Source organism: Uncinocarpus reesii, genomic scaffold, assembly GCF_000003515.1.
Source record: "Uncinocarpus reesii 1704 scaffold_2 genomic scaffold, whole genome shotgun sequence".
NCBI lineage: Eukaryota > Fungi > Ascomycota > Eurotiomycetes > Onygenales > Onygenaceae > Uncinocarpus > Uncinocarpus reesii.
The window spans coordinates 3,512,511-3,536,901 of record NW_003052499.1 but is presented as its reverse complement, the minus strand read 5'-3'; the positions used below and the strand labels follow the sequence as shown (position 1 = coordinate 3,536,901).

Here is a 24,391-nt window from a genome sequence, read left to right as displayed (position 1 = left end):
CTTTGGCGGAAGTAAACGGCCCAGCTTCATACGTGTATGCCACACTGGTTGCCCTGCCATCAAACATCTTCCAATTAATACTCCCTATTCAATGAACAAAAGATATCACATGCCTCTTCCAAGGTTTGGCCTCTTAATGCTTCCATGTAAATATATACATGGTTGTCCTCAGTCCTCCAGGCATACACTTCAAGGGGCTGGCACAACACCCTTCGGGAGCTAGAGAGGGCATAGAGCACTGGCCCTCTGCAATTGTGACATTATATCCCCGCTTGACAAATAGGATCTGAATAAGACTGGCGGTGACCTGTCAAATTTGCGGCCTACGAGCCCATATCTTCTTTTGTCTTGAGAGATTTCGGCCAAATACTGAGCCTTGGCTTCGACTAGAACTTCGCTTGGTGTTAAAAGCTGACTGAACCGCTGGAATAAGGAAGTATCCCGGAATTCTGCATTCGCGTCATTGGCAAGCATGGAAGGTGTTAGTTGAATAGGCCCTAGCTTAGTTCAGCAACAGAGAGATATGGCTCTTCGAAGAAATATGGGCCTGAAATTGACAGGTGCAGATGTATTAGAAGCCGGGTAAGCCGACTATTGGCTATGGTGCGTACAAATGTTCTCTGACTCTAAATCTACTTTAATATCCTAACAAGATCCAACAAGACTAGTTTGTGTCTCGACACCACAACAACAGAGACCTCTCTTCTCACAGAGCAGGACTCTCTGACAAGTTCAGGCATACTACTCTAAGCCATGGTCCATTCAGGGCTGCCTTTGTTGCCAAATGTGGTCCAGAACCTGCTTTCTTTATCCTTGTTATTCCAAGCATAAAAGGCATTGAGAACATCCTTTTATGGTTCCCTACCAAATCGGTGTAATATATAGTCCAAGATCTGGGCAAGACCCCGCGGCTCGATGATGAAATTAAGGAAGAAAACCGTCCACGTTGAATGAGCTTAGTCTTCTGGCCTTTGGGCCCTTCCTTATTTCCCGTCATTCGCGTTCAAAAGCTATTGGGGATATTTCAGCCAAGGTATCCCTCCTTGAAAATCAACCCAAAGTTATATCTCCGCTCTGGATTTTGGTTGACCCTGCTCTTTGGCTCAAATTTAGCTTTGCGTTATAGTGCTTCTGCAAGACGAAAGGGAGAATGGACAGACTACCTTCGGATGGCGGCGGTAAATCAGGCCAAAATGGAAGAAGCTCATCCCACAGCAGACCGGATCCTAGCAAACACCAGCTGCGATATCTAAGATCGACGTGCAGAGAAGTCCGCTCTCGCTATATCCGTCCACTGAATCGTATATTCAAGTCCAAACTATCCACCGGTTCTAGACTGGGTAAGGAGAAGCATTCGATCCGCGAGCAGAAAATATCGTGGCCACTTCCCAGGGAGACGCTTGCGGCTAGCTTGAACAATGAGGCTGTCCGGTTAAATTTCCCTTGCGCCAATTCCCAACGTTCCTTAATCAGCCTGGAACCATTCCCCGATCTCGTATCATTCGCTGACCGGACATCGGCGATCAGCGAGCTTGACTTAACAGATAACGCGCAAACGCATCAGGAACACGAACTTGATGATGTGACTCAGAACCCCGATACTGTTAAGGTGTCCGATGCAGATTTGAACAAGGGGAAATGTCCCGTGCTTCGCAGAAAGAGGGTATTTTCAGGCAATCCCATGGCTTCAAGCTCGCGCAGCCCTTTAGGCGCTTCTGGAGATTCGCATAGCGAGGCTTTGGTTGAGCCTGCAATATGCCCAGCGGAGACGGTCAACCCGGCGGACGGAACCATAAGCCGCGACACAGAAGGACCAATAACTTCATTAGAGGAGGTTGAGGCGTTGGTTTCCCGAGCCGAACAAAAGTGCACTAACGACCTTCAGTTGCTAAAGGCTGAACTGGAGGGAGAAATTCAGAACATTAGGAAAGAAAAGGAGAGGCTCGTGGAGGAAATCAAAGTATGGCGGTTTGTATCGGATCAATTGGCAGGTGAAATCAGCCGGTTGAAGCCTCGTTGCGAATCACTGCAAGAACTCAACGATTGCCAGAAATCAGAAAGAGAGGCTCTTAAAAAAGAAATCAAAGACATCAAAGCCACATTGGTCCGGTATGGGCTGGAACTCGGGCCTGTATCCGGTGGCTCGCAGGATTTAACGGGAGGGATGGTATTAAACCCATCCGACCACGAGGTGAGCCAGAACTCTACAAAAGACCTCGTGCCAACAGTAGCAGACACACGCTCTGCCCGAGGAAATCTGTTGGGCCTCGAACAACGGAATCTTGACAAATTTCGGCTTGCGAAGGAACTTCGGAGTGCAGCCGACAGAATAATCGGCCTTGAGGCCGAGATTGAGCTTTATAAAAAGCACGACTTCATGATTCGGGCTCAAAATAGAAACGTGGAAAGAGAAAAGGATGCCTTGCGGGAAGATTTGCTCCATGTAAAGTCAGTAGCGGAGGAAGCGGCTGCTCGATTGAACCTGGCGCAACAACATATTGAGAAGCTATCGTCTGCCACCGTTATCCCATATTGTCAGGACTTCCACTACGTGCATGACATTTCTGGCTTCTTGGAAAAGTGGGCTCCCGTCAAACTGAAACTGGCACAAAAGCTCGGGTCCTGTCGCGGACGCATGCAATACCATTTTGCAGTAGAGGGTGGTGAGGCACTTCGGTACCTCTACGGTCTTCAAGACGCCATACGGGTAGTCCAACGCGGGTCCCCAAATGATACCCTGATTCTGGAGCTCGCAAGAATCCTAACGGCCACATTAGACCGAAATGAGGCCCTCGAATTAGAAATCAGAAAGGTCACTTCTCAGGTAGCTGGCATAAATGGGACGTGATTCATTTGGCTATGTTTGAAATGCGATTAATACACAAGCGCGGCCATCATCATGCCATTGTATAGCCCATATATCTCTAGAAGGATAATAATAGTCAGTTTTAGTTGAGATCTCCGGAGTCCTGATTCTGATAAGCCTGATGAGCAATCACAACGATGATAAATAAACGGGCAATTATGACGTACCTTTTTCAAAAGAATGACTTGAACCCTGTATTATTGCTCCGTCCTGCTTGCAAACCAAGACGACACCCGAAATGCTCGCGGTGAAGCCGAAAAAGTGCTAGGAGAAGCATGCAAACCAAGGAATCCGGCCCATAGTCCCTAAAGCCATAGCAGACAATAACGAAAAAACGGCAGACGGCATGGGTATTAGGTTTAGCACTTTGAACCAAGTCCTGCTCCCTTGGTTTGACAAATTATGCAGCCATATCATTCTGGCCCTTTGTTATCGAAGTCCTCCTTGATTTTCGCAATCTCGCCGCTACCGTTCTGGTTCTTCTCACTATTTCTGAGGCCTGAGCCGTGTCGCTGCCGCGTCAACCCCATCCAGCCGAGAACGTACCAGCCAGCCCATGCCCAGACCCAAACCGAGAATGCCACAAATGATGTGACCGTCAGGACGGGGACCAGCACCAGTAACGCCAGCCCAAGGCACAGGGCGGTAAAGCCGAGCGCGCATATGGAGCCAATGACGATAGCGGTGCCAACGGAGAAGAAGAGCACACTGGCGATTTGTAGGATGAACAGGGCCAGAGGAATGCCGGAGCAGATGAGCTGGGTTAGCAGGAAGGAGGCGAGGATTGGCCTGGCTTGGCCAAAGGAGTGTGTACGAGACTTGATGGCATTGCGGCGAGATGGAGGAATGAATCCGTCAAGGATACAGATCAAAGTTGACGCGAGATCGCTGGCCGTCGACCGCAGGGCGGAGAACATGGTGGTCGAGCTTGACGGGGGCGGGGAGGAGTTGGCGGTTGTAGCGTCCATGACTTGTTCAAAGAAAATGATATTTGACAAAAAGATAGTTGATATTGATTAACAATGGTTCAATTAAAAGGCAACATTTGAAGTGTTGTTGAATCTCGCAGGCACCTGGCTTGTGGTTGAAGCTCAAATCGTCATCGTCATTGTCATCCCATCATCGATCTTGCTATCTCCCGCCCACAATTCAACTCGAACACAAACCGACAGAACCAGGCCGAATCCCTTGGATATTAAACTCCACAATGGTTTTGCACGACCGACTATTTCCTCTCCGGAACCCTACAATGTCCACCTCAACAGCTCACGCTCCAGACAGTTCAACACCTCACTCCCAAACTACTGTAGAGACCCATTGACGGGCTCCTCATCGAACCTCTCAACGCCAGCAGGAATGTCAACTATCGCTTCCTTGCACCAGATATGCACCGCGTTTCTCATATGGTCTCTATTCAGCCCGACCAGGCACCCGGCCTTGACGCTTAGTGTCCCTTCCCCTCGTGCCCTATGCATCAGCCTTGACCCGCAATTTTTACAAAACAGACATTCAAGCTGCCTTCCCGACAGCGTCGTGCGGGTGTAAGAACCAATTCCCGCTGGCGGACCTGTGCTGGTTGGAGTGTTTTCAGGCTCTGGGATTTCGAAACTGGGGAAGATGGCTGTCAGGCCGTACGAGGACGACGCTTGGTGGCGGCATTCGGTGCAGTGGCAGATGTAGATTTTAAGCGGCGCCGGAATAGGGGTGACAAAGCGGATTTGGGAGCATTGACATCGTCCTTCCATGGCGTTTGTTCGACGAGATGGAATCTCACGGCTTTGGATTCGTTTGAAGCCTCTCGTTCAACAGATGACGTTGGATGGCACAAGATCCCTGTCGACGGACGTGAGCCGGGCGAAGCAGACCTTGACATCAATTCGCTAAAACTCGCTTGCCCAAAAGATCTACAAAGCTGGCACAGTATGTTCAACGGATTGAACAGTGTGGGAAAATCATCGTAAAGATTGTATGTTTCTTATCTTTGAAAAGGACGCCCCTTTCTCAAAGCGGCCTGAAACATCGTTCATCATTGTGAACATTCCAGTCTTCGTGTACGAGTCCTTACTCCTTCTGATGGCTCATGACTTGGTATCTACCACACCTTGATGATAAAAACTGATCATAGAACCACTTAGTTGAGAGGCTGTATCTCTCACTGGAGTGAAAATATCAAAAGTCGTTCTAAACATTCCAGAGCCTAATTTCGATAGACGATTCCAAATAGGGAGGATCATGGTTCTAACTCCCCATCTGAGCCTGATCCAAGGGCCCTCTCTCCGCCTGCTTGTAAGTTACAAGTATAAACAAGCTAACCGCCCAAAACACCGTGCTTCAGAGGTCTAAAAGCGCATGTCATGAGATCAAACAATAGGAAATCATCTACTGGGATCCAATTCACTAAATCTTACCCATCTTCTCACGCACTCGTCCACCATGCGCAGATGTTCCGTATCTGCCTCAATCTCAAAGTACTCCTGATGTCTCTTCCCACACTGTCCACAGGGATCTTGTAGCTTAAACCTCCTGTCGCTAAGCTCGATATGCACTAGTCTTTCTAACCGGTGAATATTTGGGGCTTTTCGGGGAGCTGGCGCATTCGCAGACGACGAGGAATATGGGTAATATCTGACCAAAGTCAGATTTTGGGCGCACTGTTGAGTGAGACGGCGAGATACGTTCACAGCCCGCCCTATTTTGAGGGTTATGGTGTTCGTTGCGCGGCTACTTTTATTCTTGTGGACATGATTAGGAGACATGCCGGCAGAGTGTAGGATTTCTGTAGTAGGAGGGCATATCTCTCCGCGATGCGGGATAAGCGACGGGAGAACATCTGCTAAAGGGACAGTTTTTGAAGGTGTGACGCAGTATATGTAAATGTATCCCCATTCTTCGGACGCAGAAAGTGGCTCAGAAAGTTTTTGGAGTAGTTTCGATGTTGTTTCGGGTGATAGGGAAGATGGGATCCAGGACAAGAGAGATTGGGTTTGCGATGACGAAGATGTTGTCTGTGCTAGCATTGACGGTCTTGAGGGGTTATGATGGAAATTGGCTGGCAAGCTTTGCCTTTGGTTGCGTCGAGGTTCCTTTGGCCGACTAGTAGGGCTGAGCTCCGAGCGACGCCTGTCAGGTTCATTCCCAGCAGTGGTTGGCCTTCTTGCATATTGAGGTTGGTAGTTCGGAGGGGTCCTCGCGACTCTGGGTTCGAGGCTAGGCGTCTTAAAGTGATCAGGCCGGCGGCGAACGCTCACTTGAGGAATATCTCGTTCGTCGACACCCGCTAGAAAGCAAAGCAGCCGCCTAGTCGCGCTGGGCTTCTTCTTCTTCGCGCTAGACATGCACACAACGGGTGCTTCAACATTGATTTTTCGTGGTTGTAGCGGAACATTACGCGTCTTCGGACGATCGGTACGATCCTGAGGATCGCTTCGTTCTCGATGCGCATGGTGGTGTGGATTTCGAGACGGCCTTATTTGCGCTTCTCTAGCCTTTGCAGCAGGTCTGTCTTCCACGTTCATTAACCCAACCCTCTCGACAATAGTATCGATGCTTGACTTCTTCCGAAGCTGCGTTACCCTGGCCGCAGCGGCGACAGGTTTAGGTGTCACTAGCGAAGCTTGATGCTGATGCTGCCAGCAAAACAACTCCTCTGTTTGGACCTCGGTCCTTCCGGTCTTTATACCATTCAGTTGTTTTGCGGCTGCCTCTCTCTTGGGGGCATCCTTAACGGGAACAACCGTCCGTCGACATTTCCGTCCGTCAGATGTCACGCCCTGGCACGTCGTCAAAGGGTTCTTGGAGTCAGAGCGGGAGAGGTGGAACTCAGGGCAATCCCTGACATGAGACATTTGAAAAGAAGAGTGATATATATAAAATAAATAACGAAAGCGGCTCTCTAGCACGATTCTGTAGTAGTACGAAGGGTACTACGTGGAATATCCAGGCTGGCAAAGATCAATTCCAAGATCGGGAATATGGCAATGAAGATGGTTTATTCGTGAGCAATGAACCCTTGCGGGAGGTGGTCTGGCTGCTTAAATAGATGCCTTGATATCACTTCAAAGCGGAGAAGGTGGATTCACTCCTGCCGCAAAGCCAACAGAGGCTGAATTTGATATCACGAGCTCCCCTTTCACGACGACATGCTGGCCAACGGCTCATCGTCCTTGCGATGGTTAAGAAACCGGCCCCTCATCGAAGCGCGGGAGTCCCCGTCTCTCCCGCCATGGATGGCCGTCGTTCGTCGTCCTGCCTGTCGACCGCCGGCCGCGAGGCTGAATTTCACCAGAAGGAGTGAGGCTGAGGAAGCGCCCCAGCCACAACCTTCACCAGCCACAGCACTAGACAAACTAGTTGGCTCTTGGCGTTTTTACACCTGAGGCTAATATCAACATCTTGTTCACAGCAGAGGGCAGAATAGAAGACACAATCGAAACCAGCTAATGGACAAGTACAGTATTCTGGTCTTTGAATTAATCTATTTACAATCATCCCTGAGAGCCACTGTCCATCCAGGCCCAGAAGGAACCGCAATCCGACTTTTAGAAAAGTGACTAATGGAAAGAAAATCTAGCTACCTACTATGCCAAATTTATACCAAAACCATCCTGTATCCATGACGCCTGGAACACCGCAGCCACAAAGAGTAGAGAAAACGGGGTTTCCGAATTATACACGGCTTGCAAGAAAAAGGTTTATGAAAAAATTATGCCATGGCTCCGAGGATATCAAGCATTCGGAACTATTCGCAGCCGCGACGAGCGAACTTCATTCAGTGCGCCTTACCCAAGCTCTGCAGGTTAACGAGCTCGAAGTAGCGACCCTTCATCGCAAGCAGTTCTGAGTGCGTACCGCTCTCGGTGATACGGCCCTGGTCGAAAACGTAAATGATATCCGCTTTTTGAATTGTGCTAAGCCGATGGGCAACGGCGATGGTGGTGCGACCTTTGGCGGCCGCGTCGAGCGCGGCTTGGACGACTTTCTCAGATTCCGAGTCGAGGGCAGAGGTTGCTTCGTCGAGGAGGAGGATTTTGGGGTCTCGGATCAAAGCACGGGCAATGGCAATACGTTGCTTCTGGCCACCTGAAAGCATGCTGCCTTTACTACCTACGACCGTAGAGAAGCCCTCACTAGCAATAGCGTTAGTTGTGAGTAAAGAAAATAAAAGAAACAATGTGAAGTACTTACGGAAGTGACATGATGAAGTCGTAGATGTTGGCCGCTTTGCAGGCTTCAACAATTGCTTCTTCAGGCGCGTCATCCTCGTTGATTCCTAACAGGATGTTGTCTCGAATAGTGCCCTGGTACAGCGTGGGTTCTTGGCTGACAAGGGCCAAAAAGCTTCTGTAGGCGCTGACATTCCACCGGCTAATGTCGTTTCCATCAACATATACACCTCCCGAGAGCGTATCATAGAAGCGTTCAAGCAAGGCAATAGTTGTACTCTTCCCACATCCACTGGGTCCAACCAATGCGACATACTGCCCTGGCTTAACGGTGAGGTTGAGTCCACGAAGTACAGGCTGCTCAGGTCGTGTCGGATATCTGAAATGCACATCACGGAACTCAATGGTGCCTTCAATGTGCTTCACATCTTCGCCGTCTTTGGAAAGGGTGTCGATTGGAGGCTTTCGATCAAAAAGTTTCTTGAAGTCGGCCGCCGCACTCTTCGCTTTGCCCATATCCGGTGCAAAGGAGAAGACAGTGCCAGCGGACTGCGCACCAAAGATAACTTCCGAAAATGCCACAAAGAATTGGAACAGTGAATATTCGCCTTTACCTAACAAGGTACCACCGTACCAGAATCCGAGTGCTAGGATAAAGAACATGAAGGACTGTGAAGCGGCATAGAGCGTGGAGGTTTTCAGAATAGATATCAAGCTCTTCTTTCCTTGGACAACCAACTGACCATGGTATGTGTTAGCAACATCAGGTTCGCGTGTCAGCGACGCCACTGTGCGGATAGCAGACGTGGCCTCGCAAGCATAACTAGCAGAAGTCTCGTAAGCCTTTTTAGCTCTCCTCTGAAAGGCGGCCAAGGTCCAGAACCTATAAAATCCACAGGCAAGCAGGACTGGGACACAGGCGATGCAGACAAGGGCAACTTTCCACCCGATAGCAAGAGCAACCACCATTGAGGCGACAAGAGTGGTGGTAACGAGCAAAATGGTTCCGAGGGTGACGCCACTGATGCCAGACAGATGCTTGGTTTCAGTGGAAAGGAAAGATGTCAATGCTCCAGTGCTATTTTCCTCCTGATCGAAGAATGCGATATCTTGTCGAAGCATTGTTCTGAAGGCCTGACTTCTACCCCTGAATATCAGCTTCTCGGAGCAATAAGCAAATGCCGACCCCTGGATACTGTAGGCAAAGAACATTATAATTCCCACCATCAAGTACATCAAGCACCAGAAGTTCGCATCGTCTCTGAGCTTTCCATAAAGCGGTGGTGGCAATGCCAGTGTTGCAATGCATTTTGCAAAGAACACTGCCATTGATGGCTGTCCTCCTCCGCATATAATTGAGAAGATGAGTCCGACAGTCATCAACTTCCACTCTGAAGCGTTAAATGACCAAATGAATTTGATTAACGTTCCAAGTGAATAATTTTTCTCCTTCTCGGGTTCACGTTTGGAGAGGATAACACTCGATAATGATTTTTTGGTTTCGGTCCTTTGGAGTTCCAGATCTAAATTGTCACCAGCGAGTCTTCCCGATGCATTGCTCCCAGATGTGATCGAATTTTGCAGCTGAATCTTTTCGTTTTCGCCTGGGAGTTCCGCGTTCTCATCGACATCATCCATCGCTTGAGCGTCCCGCTCTTCATTGATTCTCTGAGCTTCCACGAGTCGAAGATATGTACCGTCCCGACTAACCAATTCGTCATGGGTTCCTTGCTCCACAATCCGTCCGTCAACGAGAACAACGATATTGTCGGCTGTTTTGATGGTTGATAAACGATGGGCGATGACGATAGTGGTTCTTCCTTTTGATGCTTCATCCAGTGCCGCCTGCACAACACCTTCGGATTTGGTATCTAACGCGGAGGTAGCTTCATCCAGTAACAAAATCTTCGGGTCGCTCACAACGGCACGGGCGATAGCAATGCGTTGCTTTTGGCCACCAGAGAGCAAGAAGCCGCGCTCTCCGACGTTCGTTTCGTATTGTTCAGGTAATCCCATGATGAAATCGTGAGCGTTGGCCATTCTTGCTGCATTTTCAATGCGCTGCCGGATACTTTTCGTCCGATTCTAATTCAAATGGCGAGCCGATCAACCCTTGTTTAATATTGTTATAAATGGTAGTGCCGAAAAGAGTTGGTTCCTGGCTCACTAAGGAGATTTGCTGACGGAGCCATTTGAGGTTCAAGGTTTGAATATCTTTACCGTCAACGAGCACAGTGCCTCCCACGGGATTATAGAAGCGCTCTAAAAGACCCACCACGGTACTCTTGCCTGATCCAGACGGCCCAACGAGCGCGGTAGTCTTGCCAGCGGGTACAAAAAGATTGATGTTTTGCATAACGACGACTTCTGGGCGGGAAGGATAGATATGCCCGAACATCACGGAATTCAATGTTACCTTCCCACGTGTTCCAGAATTTCTCCACTGCTTGAGCTAGGGTCGATTGGGGATACCCGGTCAATAGTGCTGAATATTTTGGCGCCAGCGGCAACGGCGGAGGTGAAGGCTTGGGCGTTGGGTGTCACATTACCCAAGCTGAAAGATCCGATGATAATCGAAAGCAAGATCGTGATGATACTCGACAAATCTGTCTCACCACCGACGATGAAACGGGATCCCATCCAGAAGCCCAAACCGTAGTTCAAGAAGATGATCGACATCATGCCACCGACCATGACTCCAAGGGTGGTTTGCAGTTTGATACCCCATGTCTGGGCCTTGACTAGATGCGAATCGTATTGCTTTGCGAGTTTTTCCTGGGTACCGAAGGCGGTTGCGTTGCGGATGGAGCTTAGGACTTCTTCAGCGACTGTTCCACCTTCGCCGTAGCTTTCCAGGTTTTTTTTGCTAAAGAGAATGATAAACTTCGAAGCAGCGCCCATCATTGTCACCATGGCGACCACCGTGGAGCTGCAGATCAAGGTTAATTTCCAGAATTTGATAAAACCGATAACGAACGCCGTGACGAAGGTTGCCAGTGCCGTCAGCGTCAAGCCGACTTTTTCGGAAATACCATCTTGAATCAAGTTTGTGTCGGCGGTAATGCGGGTTGTGATTTCCCCAGCACCCAACTTGTCAAAGAATGCAATGTTCTGGCGCAAAATTGCATCAAGGTAATTCTCTCTGATCTTCTGGGAAATATGTTCACCGGCGTAGATGAAGCCAACGGTGCAGACGTAAATCAAGATAAATTCGGCAATACCGAGATAGATAAAATACAGAGCATATTTGGACAACTCCGAGCTGAAGTCGCTAGAAGATATGGTCCCTAGAAAGAGCTTTTGAAAAGTTCCGGCCATAGCACCGAAGAGAATCTACCACGATGAGATTAGTAGACAGTAGAGGGAAGGCAGAAAGACCATACGCACCGTAAACAATGGGAGCGCCGCTCCGCCGGCAATGGACGCAATGGCGCTGACCACAAGGATAATGAGGTCGTTTGTGCTGGCATATCGGAAAAGAGTGAGGAACGTGACTTTGACCTCAGGAACCTCCAGCTGCTCCTTGATGATCTCGCGCTCATGCTCTGGAAGGTGCGCCAGCGCATCATCTAGATTCCCTTCCTCCTTTTTCTTCACCACTTTGGAATCAAGCTTTTTGAGATTCTGATCCTCGTCGGCAGAATGGGATCCCGACGACGATCCGGGTTCACGGTTGGAGCTGGGTTTTGCCTCCACGGCCGGCTGCACAGCCAGGCCGCTGGATTTCTCGGGGTCTCCCGCCATGTTGAGCAAGGTCACCGCCACATACAGCCAGACAGGACAGTGCTGAAGAGGAGAGAGGGGGGGGGGGGGGGGGGAAACGATCAGATTTGTGCTGTACTGGAGCGGAATATGCAGACTTTAGGGATTAGAAGGACGAATGAGAATATTTGCCGGATTTTCTTGCCTTTGCAACAAAGAGAGGCGAAGGAAGAGCTGGGGATATAAATAAGGAAGAAGAGCAAAGCGATTGCATCATGACAGGGAGATTCGCGATGCTTGTCCAGTAAGTTAGTTACGGGACTTGTCGAGAACCGAATAGGGGGGAGGAAGCCGGGAAGAGTTATGCAGCTCTCGGTAAGATTGAACCTCGTGAGCGAGGCATAAAATAACGCCTACGATACGACCCGACAGGGAGGCAAGCCTACAGAGAAGACTCTTGTTCGCACGAACGCGGACGACGTCTCTGCTGTGCAAGAATTGGCTGGCAAATGACTGGCTGCTGCTCGCCATCCAACACTTGCGACCCAGAGGCTGAGGCCGTTTTGGACCGGCCAACTGCGACGGGTTGAAACGGCGGCAAGATTCATTACGACTAATTAGGGCCAGATCGGTACCCGAGCTGCAGCGACTAAAGAAGTCACTAGTTCATTATTCCCTTGTACGGAGTAACTGAAACATTCTTGCGCTGCTTCGCAACGCTAGCTACAACAGGAAGACGGCGAGATGATTCAGCCTGAAGCTTCCGGCAACGAGAGAATTGCTCTTGACCTCATGTTTCGCGCAGATGATATCAGCGGTCAATGCACGCAGAGCAATGGCCATTTTGTGTACCCATCCACAAACTCGCGAGTTCCTGCGTCACACCTGTACGTCGGTACTCCCTCCAGTCACTACATGATTTGATTTCAAAGGGGTCGATCCATCTCTGTCAACTGGCCTGTGCGTCCAAGGTCACTAAAAATCTTAACGCGAAGAAGATTCACTGGGCATCGAATGACAGCCCGAGCGGCTCGAGGGTTGGAGATGGAGCAGCAATGCTCTTGTCATCCGGAACACAGGCGTGACTCATATCGAAGATCCCTGAAGGAGTACCATGGCGAATCTTCCAGTTGGCAACAAGCTTGAAGTTATGCACTAGCCTTGTTTCCGATTCCGACAGGCAGCTGAATTCTTCGAGGTCGGATTCGAACAGGAGACCGTATAATGCGATGTCGGTTTCTCAACAGAGAACTGATTGTCTTGCGAGGCTCAAACGTGGCAATCACACAGTTAATCTCCCGAGTTGGGGACCTTGTACTTTGTCTCGTAATTGCTCCGTACTCCGAAGGTGTTTATACAACCTCAGCTTCAACAGACTAGACTTGCCCCGACTCTGGCTCACAGGAGACGGCCCTCAGCTTCGAGCCAACACACGCCGCTCAGGGTGTCTCCCTGCCTGTTACCAACCCTTGAATTCCAGTCATCAATCGCATCCACATCGCAAAATCCTGTTGCCTAGAATAGTTTTGTTCGTGTTCGGTCGGCATTACGGCGCTTTCAAACCTCCGGGTTGCATCCCGAAGCGTCACGTGCTGCACTAGCACCAAAACGGGTAAGCGAAGCCTAGCACCCCGGCCTGCCCACACAAAAGATATCGCAACCACACGAGGGATTGACAACCCCGTTCACCAGACTATCGCAAACTCAAGGTCGACGAGTTGCTGCGAACAAAAATCCAGTCAAGATGCCGGTGAGTCCAGCTCATTCAGGATCTCGAGCTTAGGGGAGAAAACCGTTTTGTGAAGCTGACCCATTTGTTTCCCATTGTACAGAGCCAAAAGTCCTTCCGCACCAAGCAGAAGCTTGCCAAAGCCCAGAAGCAGAATCGTCCTATTCCTCAATGGATTCGATTGAGAACTGGCAACACCATCAGGTAAATGATGCCTCTTGTTTCGTTTCCCGCGTGGTTTTGGAGATCGAGCAGGGAGGAGGAAACAGGCAAAGTTCTGAACAGAAACCCTCCGGAGCGGGCCTTTTCGATATCCTTTTCGCATTCCTCCCCAGCATATTTGCCAGCAGGACGGAGTATCGCATACGCAAAACTTGACCCGATCACACAAAAGCAGCAGTGGTAAACAATCGCGCAGGCAAGCCAAGTAGCTAACTTCTTTCCTTTCCAGATACAACGCCAAGAGAAGACACTGGCGCAAGACCCGTCTCGGTATCTAAACAACTCGCCCCAGCCGCAATAGAAGGGGAGGGAAAAGAGCGAAAGGGGGAGGAACCAGAAACGATCGTCGGATACGCCCATGTACCCATCCCTTGACCAAATGCTCAGCCTCCAACCACAGCTCCATCTTCGTTTGGTTTCGCTCGACTTGCCCTTTTGCCTTTGGCCCCACCTCGAAGAGCAATATCTACAAGTTGGAATGGATTCGCAGGACCGGAACTACAGCGGACTTTGAGGAGGAAAAATGGATGGACTATCGAGGCAGCGTTGATTTGGTATCGGTACACTCTGACAGGGGCGGCGTTCCGTGTATGAAGCAGGAATAAACATGTCATGAAACGTTTTCTCATGCCTCAATGGAATAGCATACTTGAACCGTTCAATTCATGACCGATCGTTGGGATACTCTATTCCACCGACTTCATTTGCACCCTCCCGCCCAATTCTCCTTGAAAGAAGGATACTCCAGAACAACCATCAGTGCGGCTGCACTCGAAATTATGCTCAAACTGAAAAAAACTGTTTATCCTATTCAGAACACAGTGTAAAGCCACTCGCAAGGCAGAAGAAAAAGTTGATAATACCATGGACATAATTTCAACTGCCTCGCCTTTCAATCATGCCAGCCAGCTTTACTATCTAAAGGAATTCCATCAAATGCAAATTCAAAAATACACGATCCTGCGAAAACCCATAGTGGCCACACAGCCTAAACGCCAGGCACCGACCAATTACGTAGAAGGATCATCGCAATCCAACGCGGGCCCGAGGCAATCGTCATGAAATACTTTCCCCAGGCTCTTACAAAGTTGCATGAACGCGGTTCGCTATCGGAGTAGTCGATGAGAAGACTGACGGCAGGTAATGGTGCTCAATTTAACGACTACAGTAGAAAAAACAGTTAGCGGCAAACGATTTACAAGTGATTCCCGTAAAAACTTACTCCTCAGCCCATTCATTCTCACGGCGGATCTGATCCTCTTCCTCCGGAGTAAAATCATTCTGAATATTGAATGTTTTCCGTATCTCCTCTGGGGACTTTCCCTTGATCATATTGGCGACGGTCTTGCATCCGACATCTAGCAGAGCCTTGATATCAAGGTAATTTGCAGCCTGTTTACAAAGTGTTAGAGCGTCTGAGGGCCCATGGAGATATTATGACAGAAAGAATAGACATAATTTATCTCCCATGAGATAATTAAACTAACAAGGTCAGGAAATCATACCAGAATGATCTCAAAAAGCATTTCTTGATCGACTTGCATAAATTTCTGATCCCACTCATCAATATCGGTCGTCTTGCGTCGAGAATCGGCATCGTCATCACCGGAGCTAGGAGGATCGTTCTTGTGATGTTCGCACCATTCCACCACCTTCTTCAAAACTGATTCGTTGACCTATAGCACCGTCAGCGAAAAGCGAGCTTAAATTGTAGCTTCATATCCAAGAACTCACATTTGGAATTGGGATGGGCTCTCCAGAATCACCTAGATCGTCAAGCATGTTCTTGATAAGGACAGATCGCTCAGCAACCTGACGCTCTAGGACATAGTCAGTATGTTTCCCGTCAAACTTGGTAATGCGTTTGCTGATGGCATGCATACCCATCGTCATCTGAACTCCATCGGAGCTCGTAAGAGTGATCTTGCTTGTAGCTGTGGAAGACATGATGCGGCAACTTTTCGAATCAACCTGGCATGCCTAGGTTAGCCCGAGCTCCATACGTTTATTGTGACAATGTACTTCAAACGGGGATGTTCTCACGCTGAGGAGAGTTCGCTCTGGAGTTGAAGGAGTCGAGGGGAAGATTGAGACCTTAGTTGTGTGGTAATAGCAAAGCTTGGGTAGCTGAAGAGATGTCGGTGGAAGCAACAGAGATAAAAAGGCAGAGAAGATGCGTATTCCATAGCAGGCAGAAGTGTCACATCAATCCATGATGAACTCCAAGGAAACTGCGCTGGCGACATGTGGGGGGGGGCAGGCAGCACTCGGCTGTCACGTGATGATCAGCTGGATGACCTAAGCTCTGGATTGTCACCTCAAAGCAAACTTTTCATTATGGGAAGTTTGTGAATGATGGGTGCCGCTGAAATTTAACATGGCGTTTGCCCTCTGTACTCGAACAAAGCCCTTTGGCCTGGAAGACTTATCAGAGAGAACCGGTACTCTATCCCCGAATGCAAAACAGGTCAATATGCTCTCAGATGTCGCAAGAATATCAGTTACAATGGCCTGTCTATGGAGTATAATGAGATCCCTTTTATCTATCTGAGTGAACCGAAACCGAACGACCCAACCGGGCGTTTTTCAAGCTTCACAGAAGCAAAGAGAACAAATAAAAGCGTAAAATAACCTGTGCAAAGAAGACAATGATAAGAAATTTCTCCTGAACCGGGGTATCTGTAGACAATCAAAAGAGATGATTAACAAATGGCGATGAAGTCCGCCTCGCCGGGGGAAAAAAGGAGAGATAAGAATTGATTAATCGCAAGTCCGAGTTACAAGCCAAACATTCAATCCACGTCGACTCAGGACACGGTGCAACGTTGTCTGGATCCCGTCATCGCCAAAGTCCATATCGTCCAGGTTCAAATGCTTGTCGTATTTCCAAAGGCGGTTCAACTGGAGTGTTAGGTTATTACCACCGTTTGGTTCTTTACTGTCACTATAATGGATGTACTGGTCCAGGAATGTCGCAGAGTTGGGTGCAACGAGAATAGTCGGATTGATGGAGCCTTGCTTATTCACAGAGCCATCAGCGCAGTTCATGACACTTTTGTCAAGTTTTTCAAGCATATCAGGTCCCGGAATTCCCATCAGATCATGGGTCTTGATCGTGATTTTAGTTGAATCGCCAAGAAGCCATAGCGGTGGGGAGTACGTCTTCCACCAAAACACGTTCGCAGTCTCCCCCGCAATAGGAACTTTGTCTATGCCAGTGTATAGTCGTGACAACACCGTAGGTATTTGAAGCTGCGTAGGAATGACACCGCCTTGGTGATAGACACCCATTAGAATGCCCATGATGCTATTGAATATTATCCAGGAAATGAGAAAAAAGCGTGATTTTGGTAGCCGGAAGCAAGAAAGTAGGAGGGGTATGCAAGGCATTAAGAAGCGAGGTTCCTGGTGCGGGAAAACCGATAGAAGCAGGGCTCCGGCCAGAGCAGAAACAGCTCGCATGTTGTAAAGTGAGAAATGCGACCGGCTTGAACGCGAAAAGATAGATGCGACTAAAAGGAGAAAGACCGGTCCAAGTAGTTGAGGCGCGTTGATAAGGAAATGCTGATAGTGAGGATGTAAGCCGTGAGACGCCAGATTAGACTTATCAGAGTTGTACAATAGATTGTTGAGAGGAGTTATAACCGGCTTCTGGAAAACATTTCGCAACGATATCCGCGCATTATTGTAAAAGCCTGTGTCCGCGTAGACTGCAATGAATGAAAAAAAAGCTCCGGAGAGGACGAGGGAGACAAATGCAAAGGGTCTATTGAATTTTGTAAGCTGATTTCCTTTCCGGTCAAGTATAACGGGCCATACTTTTTCAATAGGTGGGGAACCAGTTGAAGCGCGGGTAATGCGATAAACGCCGGAAATGTGATTCGATTGAAAACGCCAGCAACTGTCGTAAAAGCAAGAATAGAACAAGCCACGACCGAAGAGCGTTGCTACATCAAGCGTCAGCAGTTTGCCTAAACCCAACCCAGGAGCTCTCCGGGGTTCGCGGCATTCACCGCCGAAACATACTCTATTATCCAGAATCCGTTGGATCACCACCAAGCTCCATGCCACCAATAAAGTCTCCAACGAGTTCGAAAACGTATGAGTCTGGTAAGTCCACGTCACGTAAGACGAAGCCACTAGAACCACCGCCTGGCGACGATTATGTGGGGACGCGATCAATTCATGAATAGCCCAATCCTCGAGCACAAAGCTCAACCCGAACATTGTCCCGCGAAGCACGTAGTATATCAAATACGGCGGGGTACTGCCAGTCCCAGCTTCGGACCAGAACCACTTCAGGAAAGTCATAGGTAAGCCGTAGGCGAGCCATAATGGAAAGATGCTTCGGATGGGCTGCGACGAGGTGAATTCCCAGGTGAGGTGGGCGGGATATGAGTAGACTTGCTCTAGAAGCCATCCATGATTAGCTCCCTGGTGATTTCAGCAAAAATGGGAACACAACAGCTGAGGACCTTACCAGCAAAAACTTCCGGGCCCTGAAAGTTCTCATCCGGATGAAGATAGCTGGGCGACAGCGCAAAATAAACACGAATAAGCAGCAAAATAAGGTAGGTTCGTCTCCACATTGTGAACACTGCTGGGATGGTTACGCGACAGGACAAGTGGCCAAGTAAACATGCTCTGGTGACCTCTGGTTGAGAGTACCAGTGCTGCAAAACAGCTTCAGCATTTCTATCTGAAGGGAAAACAGGCCCAGAAACAAAATGAGAACAGAACTTATTATTGCTTTAGAACATGCAGGCCAGAATGAGGGTTGTGTTGCAAACAAAAAGCAGATTAAATGCGCCGCACAAAGTGAAAGAAAGTGACCAAGGGACACTGGTGCAAGTTACACTGTGCTTCACATGTTCCCCTTAAGTTAGCTAACCTCCCCACATTAATAATAAGGATCCCGCCTACGGAGTAACTACTCCATAGTTACCAAGTAGTTATAGCGCCAATCGCTCACACTTGAAGCGCGCCCGTCTTGTAGAAGGCAACTCATACTATTCATAACTTGCTCTTCTGTGGAGGAGCAGCGGTCTCTATTGGTTGTGCTTCAGGCCGGGTGTTGATATTCAACTGAGTTTATCGTCCTCGCTAGCAGTTAAATGCAACTACTTATTTGATCTCCAGTTTCTTGATTTCATTACCCGCATCGAGCTTTATTTCTCAGATTTTCTAATCTCCACGAAGAAGGGCTTCATATCTCGTGTCAGGGCCGAGGCACGGGCACAAAGGTGCATTCAAAGCTATACAGCTCATCTGTATTCGGGCCGTATGTAGACCGGCAATTGATTGGCATAATATTCGGCTCCTTGCAAATTGTTTTACCTTGCAAGGCGAGATTATTCATTGATAGCCAGAGAGACCTACCCACTTGCAGGGCGGTTATGTCTTGATGATCCATGCCCTCGTAGTCCAACATGATGTAGTTCTGGAGGTAATCTCGCTGCGGAACCATTGTCCAAACGAACTCCGTGACTCCGTTGGTGTAGTAAAGCTTGACAATGTCGCCCTTCTTCCACTCATCACATTTAACATAAAAACACAGGCCACAAGCAGCAGGTCCTACTCCGAGGATTTGGCCGGGCATGCCATCTAGGTAGCCTAATCCAATTCGAAAGCCATCAGGAGTGGCAATCTTGTACTTCCTCCCTTTTGTAATTTTGTTCCCTGCTGCATCGACAAAGGGATATTCGACATCACCGCTTGTCATGGGATCCTCCTAAATGGAGAACGTGAGTTGATACTCTTTGGCTGTGCTCTGAACACTGGCAGAAGGGGTTCCTGACCGTTGAGCTAACTTGTTTCCCGGCCGTTGCCATGCCTGCCGGTACTACGGTGAGCACACCGATCTCTCCTGAAAACCGGGAGGTGAGTTGAAGGAATCGTGGAGTGACTGATCCGGGCTTCGAGAACGTTGAAGTGGAATAAGCCTATGAGGCTTTCGGCAGGAATCTCGACTTTCACTGATTTCTCGGTCCTGAACTATTCAATCAAAACATGCAAGGATCCAGGTAGGGGTCAAATCATTGAAGAGTAAGAATAAAGTCGGCTCTCGAGGCCCTACCAACTAGCTATATACATAGGAGATGAATATGGGCCAAGGAAATTAGCGAGGAGATCGCTAATAACTCTGTAGATTCCCTTGTTAACCAGACGGGATTGATATTTCGTGTGCAGGGTCTAAGAGTAGTTACTCTTCACAGTTGATAGTGGGTGATGGAATGGGCAAAAGGGAGAGAATTGCGGCCGTATCTTGTTCCTCCGGCGCTTCCAAAGCACAGACACGCTTCGCCATTTCAAAAATCTACATCGCAGGCATACATAAAGTAGACTTCAAAAGTAAGAGCGCCTCCGTGTGAAGTGCGCACAATGTTACGGCCCGAGTCGCCATCCAGCTCTGCAACCCATAACCGACGATCATTCTTCCCGGAGCTGCTCTCATACATCAGTCGTATGAAGTTGTGCCCATTGTTTCTCACACCAAAGATCTGGACACCGTCATATTGCGATGAACTCCAACCAAGTCTACCATCACTGGACCTAGCAACCGCCTTGTCCAAGTTTGACGCCGGATTCCACTGGTCTTGCATGAAAAGAATCCGCGCTTCGTTGGATGGCCACTCAGAATCGTGAATGCGGAAGAGATCACCGCTGTTCGCTGGGCCGACGGTTATAAGACTGCTTGTTTCCGAACTTTCTATCAACGGCCTACTGCCCAGCTCACGCCCATCTGCGAGCTGGAGTTTGTAGTATCGGCCATTTTGCACGCGATTGTAATCCGTGTCCCGGAGGAACAGGTCCTGAGCGTTCGTAGGTTAGAGTATGGGGGATGAGATGAAACTGGCGGCCGGACACACGTACATTGTCGTCCAGGCGACCTATTTTTTGCTTTTGCATATTTGAGCTTTTTTCTTTCGCAGAGCCTGGTTCTGAGGGGTTGCAAACGTCTCTGGTAGGGTAAGCAGAAGAAGTCCAACGGTATAACTAGTATGTGAGTATAAGGCTGACCGCGTAAGCTCAAGAATAGTCAGTCTGCTCCGAGCACCTCAAGTATTTCACTGTCCTAACATCACGCCTAACTACCGTCTACATTGTCAGCCAATGTAGACCTACCACAGCGGAAGTCGCCCGATTGTATCCAGCCAGGTTGAACCTACCAGCCAGCCACAACCGTTGCTGGCTCAAGGATGTGACAGGCCTGCAACATTGCCCCCCTCTGGAGATGACAACGTACGTACGGAGACTCCGAAGATGAACCAGGATTTCGAAAATACCGTGCGGAGTAAGTTCACTTCACTGCCACACCACTGTCTTTCTACAGCCCTGTCACTGCATTAGGATTCTTGCAGTACTCCGAGGGTCGCCCCTGTAATCGGCCGTTATGGTGATATTCAGAACCCCGGAAAGCAAGAAGAGAGAGTCTGAAAGACCAACCACGGCTGTGCGCACCACACCTTCATCACCTCGCGGAGAGTTGGTGTTTGCCTGCAGACCACCATGATATATGTGACTACCAACCTCCTTTGATATATGGCATAACTGCAGCTGCTGTCACCGAATTGGGCGACACGACTTCGATTTCATCACCTCAACATACAATCTCGGTCTCGGTGGGAACATTTCAAATCTCCTCGCCACGATGCTCGTCTACCACGGCCTCATATCGAACGGCAGCGCTACTGGTATTCAGTCCGTTCTGGCAATTCTCCCCGCGCGGACTGAAACCGGGTCACGGTGTGTCATTCTATGGCACAGTGGTAGCCACACGCCATCCGGCCCCGAAGTTGATACGAACCCAGGCGGTTTTGGGAGGTTTGACACCATTCTCGACGAAGTTGAGAATGATGGCGATGATATCGTTTTCAGGTCTGGCGAGCCGTACAGCTTGAAGATGCGTTTTTCTGAGGACCAAGAGAAGTTAGACTTGAGCTTCCAACCAATGGTCCGACAGAAGACGACTGCCTGCTTATCAATGGGCCTTGTTTTGCGCTGCCCGCCCTCGCACAATTCTTGGGTAGAATATGCCCCTGCGATCTTCTGGGGCCCAATCATGACAAAAGACGAATACCATGGCAGGATTATAGTATTTGTGCTGTGCTTGAAAGACGAAAATGGGAGCTCAAGCCCTGTTGCCGCGTTCATCACCTGGAATGCCGAAACCGCCATGTTTGCGACTTCAGCCGAAGACTTTATCAAGGAGGAATCACGCTTTACATTGAGCAATCAGCGCTATCTGTTTCGCGGGGAGGTGGAATATCATGAACACGCGTCGCCGCAGCTGCTACTTCAGCTTGCCTCGAGCGCTCCAGGTCCAGACCAATGGGTAACGACTCAATCCCTTCCTGCTCTTGACAACCACTGCGCATTGATAGCGGGACTGGGATCTTCAAATTGGAGTGACACGGTTCAAGTTACAAACGACACGTGGGAATTTGTCGTCTGCACGATTGAAAAGAGTGACCCCAACAACGAGGCCTATACCAAAGGCATGGCCGCTGGAGGCCTCTTCTTGGCTGTCCTTGGTGTGCTTGCCTGTGCCGCCCCACCGGCGGCTGGAATGGTGGTTGGGATTGCAGGGCTGCTCCTGGCGGGTCAATCAGCATACGATACCTTTTCTGAGCAAACCGGCCAAGCTACAAGCAGGGTTCTGTACAGCTCCGATCAAGCGACTCGGAGCCGCAAAGGGAGTGATGATAGTGATATCATCATTTTTCGAGTCCACATGAAGGAAAATCAGCTCAAAATCACTCGATATGTCGTTCCAAAAGTGAAAGAGAACTGGTATTTCATTTCCGATATATTTGATAACAAACTCAAAAACGAGACTCCGCAGGTGAAAGACTGGTTTACCTTTCCGTTTGAGGAGCCCCATACCCTGGTTTCTCGCCGCTATTTGACTATCCCAAACATGAGGCCAACCGCCGATCAGGGTTCACCAACACCCCCAAAGAAGGTGCCCGACTCAGGAGCTGGTATACACTATAACTATGAAGGGGGATTTGAACGGTATTACGCCGTGGATGAAAAACATCCAAAACTCAATCTCTTTAAGAACTTTGAGCGCCACCCAGGCTACACGGCAATTGTTCAAGGCGATAGCGAGGAACTCAACTCTAGGATGACTGTGCGCCATATGCAAAATAGTGCACAGAGCCCGATACTGGAGATGAAGCACTGGAAACCTGTAAACTACCGGAAATATAAGATTGGAATGGCTGAGACAGGTATCAATTATGATGTGCTGAAGCTGATTCACGCCGATTATCAGAAAAGCTATACGGCGGGGTATCTGTGGGATTGCACGGAAGCTGGTGCCTATGGAGCAGTCTATCGCCTTTCTTTCCAGGCTGGTGAGTGTTCACTGGTCAGTGACCTCGATTCGGACACACATATCTATTACGTTATGACATCCTCGTCCTGGACATATTCAACGACCATTGTCAAGGCATCTTGAAATCCCCCGTTGACCTAAGCGTGCAACTAAACATAATCTTCTCCTATTCAAGGCCCCAATGTCAGGTCGCGACTATCGACGCACATCTTTATGGGCATATGCTTCAAACTGGTGATACTGGAGCATAATTCCATTATGATCAAGCGAAAACTAGAATTGGCATCATTAGAGCCTGCTATCCGACAACCTCGATGCTGTCATGTCGGCTTAGCTTATTGTGCTGAATGGCTACTGCTCTGGACACTGTAGTATGTTAATTGTGCAAGCGATTGCACCCGCGGTAACTAGATTTAGGCATCAGAGGCTGTAGGATTCTATGAGGGAAAACAAGCAGCACAAGCACCAGGGGAGAAGGGACTACGCTTTCCCTCACTAGTTAGTGCTTAGTATAAAACCCAAGTGGTAACTAGTTTAGCACATTGAAAACTGTGGTGTGTGATCACATCCCGCTGAACTTTTAGTCAAGGCCTCATATAAATACAGCAAATGATGAGAATATCCCTGGCAAGTTCAAGATCGAGTGGACAAATGCGGAGAAGTGAGAATGAAGTTGCGGAGTGGACATTGTTTAGATTACTTCTTCCATGGAGGTCAAACAGACGCTCAAGCCTCAAGAGACAAGGGTCAAGGGTCCGACGGGTGAGCTTATCCGTCGCCACTTGTCAGATCTCCACTCGTTCGTCATATAGTTACGATCGAGAAGCAACTTCGAAATGACTACAAGCTACACGCCAGCACGATTATGTCCCCTTGGACGAAGAAAATTTTCCTTGCCCTCTTCTATCATTTAATAGATCAGGGCATAAACACTCCATATGCCGTTGGAAAATTCGCATCTTTCTCGCAAGCGCCGACGCCTGGATCATCCGTCTAAAATATCCCGACCCCCCCTTGCGGACGCAAAAGATCAATCATTCTCCAGCTTATTGGGATAATTTGTCTAAGATACATCTAACTAGGAGCGCGATAAAAGAGTTCAACCGAAGAAAGCGCTTCTCGAGGCTGCAGAAGCCTGGTAGGCCTACAACCGAGCATCCAAGGCCCATCACTCGCCAGTTTCAAAGCTGAGCATGAGGCTTTAAAGGAGCACCAGACGTTTTCGTAGGGAGTCGCCGAGTCTCTCCAACCTCAAGCCTCGATGAACGGAGCCGATATACTTGCAAACTCGTTGCTGAACGTGGATTCGTAGGGAATTGAATGTTGGATTCGCGAATGTCAATAAAGAGTAGGGGGTGCAGTCTCTT

General features: G+C 49.0%; 9 protein-coding genes across 9 annotated transcripts; 3 read left to right on the top strand and 6 right to left on the bottom strand.

Annotated features, from left to right (window-relative positions):
• Window positions 1–1,150: 1,150 nt before the first annotated feature.
• On the top strand, window positions 1,151–2,765 carry UREG_04190 (uncharacterized protein; the record flags this gene model as incomplete). The annotated part of the gene is made up of 2 exons (XM_002544627.1): window positions 1,151–2,663; window positions 2,758–2,765. The coding sequence occupies 2 exons, from the start codon at window positions 1,151–1,153 to the stop codon at window positions 2,763–2,765; spliced, it is 1,521 nt and encodes a 506-aa protein (XP_002544673.1).
• Window positions 2,766–3,279: 514 nt separating this feature from the next.
• Window positions 3,280–6,711, bottom strand: UREG_04189 (uncharacterized protein; the record flags this gene model as incomplete). Its single annotated transcript, XM_002544626.1, has 4 exons — window positions 3,280–3,836; window positions 4,502–4,770; window positions 4,968–5,021; window positions 5,291–6,711. 4 exons carry the CDS (start codon window positions 6,709–6,711, stop codon window positions 3,280–3,282), a joined length of 2,301 nt encoding a protein of 766 aa, XP_002544672.1.
• Window positions 6,712–7,634: 923 nt separating this feature from the next.
• Window positions 7,635–11,772, bottom strand: UREG_04188 (multidrug resistance protein 3; the record flags this gene model as incomplete). Its single annotated transcript, XM_002544625.1, has 5 exons — window positions 7,635–7,992; window positions 8,051–10,113; window positions 10,196–10,480; window positions 10,501–11,361; window positions 11,416–11,772. 5 exons carry the CDS (start codon window positions 11,770–11,772, stop codon window positions 7,635–7,637), a joined length of 3,924 nt encoding a protein of 1,307 aa, XP_002544671.1.
• Window positions 11,773–12,005: 233 nt separating this feature from the next.
• Window positions 12,006–13,959, top strand: UREG_04187 (uncharacterized protein; the record flags this gene model as incomplete). Its single annotated transcript, XM_002544624.1, has 7 exons — window positions 12,006–12,034; window positions 12,071–12,105; window positions 12,467–12,617; window positions 13,255–13,342; window positions 13,382–13,480; window positions 13,563–13,663; window positions 13,911–13,959. The coding sequence occupies 7 exons, from the start codon at window positions 12,006–12,008 to the stop codon at window positions 13,957–13,959; spliced, it is 552 nt and encodes a 183-aa protein (XP_002544670.1).
• A 940-nt stretch (window positions 13,960–14,899) lies between these two features.
• Window positions 14,900–15,562, bottom strand: UREG_04186 (S-phase kinase-associated protein 1A; the record flags this gene model as incomplete). Its single annotated transcript, XM_002544623.1, has 3 exons — window positions 14,900–15,073; window positions 15,187–15,357; window positions 15,416–15,562. 3 exons carry the CDS (start codon window positions 15,560–15,562, stop codon window positions 14,900–14,902), a joined length of 492 nt encoding a protein of 163 aa, XP_002544669.1.
• Window positions 15,563–16,441: 879 nt separating this feature from the next.
• Window positions 16,442–18,270, bottom strand: UREG_04185 (uncharacterized protein; the record flags this gene model as incomplete). The annotated part of the gene is made up of 4 exons (XM_002544622.1): window positions 16,442–17,447; window positions 17,501–17,628; window positions 17,708–18,090; window positions 18,162–18,270. The coding sequence occupies 4 exons, from the start codon at window positions 18,268–18,270 to the stop codon at window positions 16,442–16,444; spliced, it is 1,626 nt and encodes a 541-aa protein (XP_002544668.1).
• A 629-nt stretch (window positions 18,271–18,899) lies between these two features.
• UREG_04184 (uncharacterized protein) lies at window positions 18,900–19,403 on the bottom strand (the record flags this gene model as incomplete). The annotated part of the gene is made up of 1 exon (XM_002544621.1): window positions 18,900–19,403. One exon carries the CDS (start codon window positions 19,401–19,403, stop codon window positions 18,900–18,902), a length of 504 nt encoding a protein of 167 aa, XP_002544667.1.
• Window positions 19,404–19,989: 586 nt separating this feature from the next.
• Window positions 19,990–20,590, bottom strand: UREG_04183 (uncharacterized protein; the record flags this gene model as incomplete). The annotated part of the gene is made up of 2 exons (XM_002544620.1): window positions 19,990–20,493; window positions 20,555–20,590. The coding sequence occupies 2 exons, from the start codon at window positions 20,588–20,590 to the stop codon at window positions 19,990–19,992; spliced, it is 540 nt and encodes a 179-aa protein (XP_002544666.1).
• A 484-nt stretch (window positions 20,591–21,074) lies between these two features.
• UREG_04182 (uncharacterized protein) lies at window positions 21,075–24,021 on the top strand (the record flags this gene model as incomplete). The annotated part of the gene is made up of 6 exons (XM_002544619.1): window positions 21,075–21,166; window positions 21,239–23,043; window positions 23,200–23,395; window positions 23,563–23,578; window positions 23,720–23,786; window positions 23,837–24,021. 6 exons carry the CDS (start codon window positions 21,075–21,077, stop codon window positions 24,019–24,021), a joined length of 2,361 nt encoding a protein of 786 aa, XP_002544665.1.
• Between the last annotated feature and the right edge of the window lie 370 nt (window positions 24,022–24,391).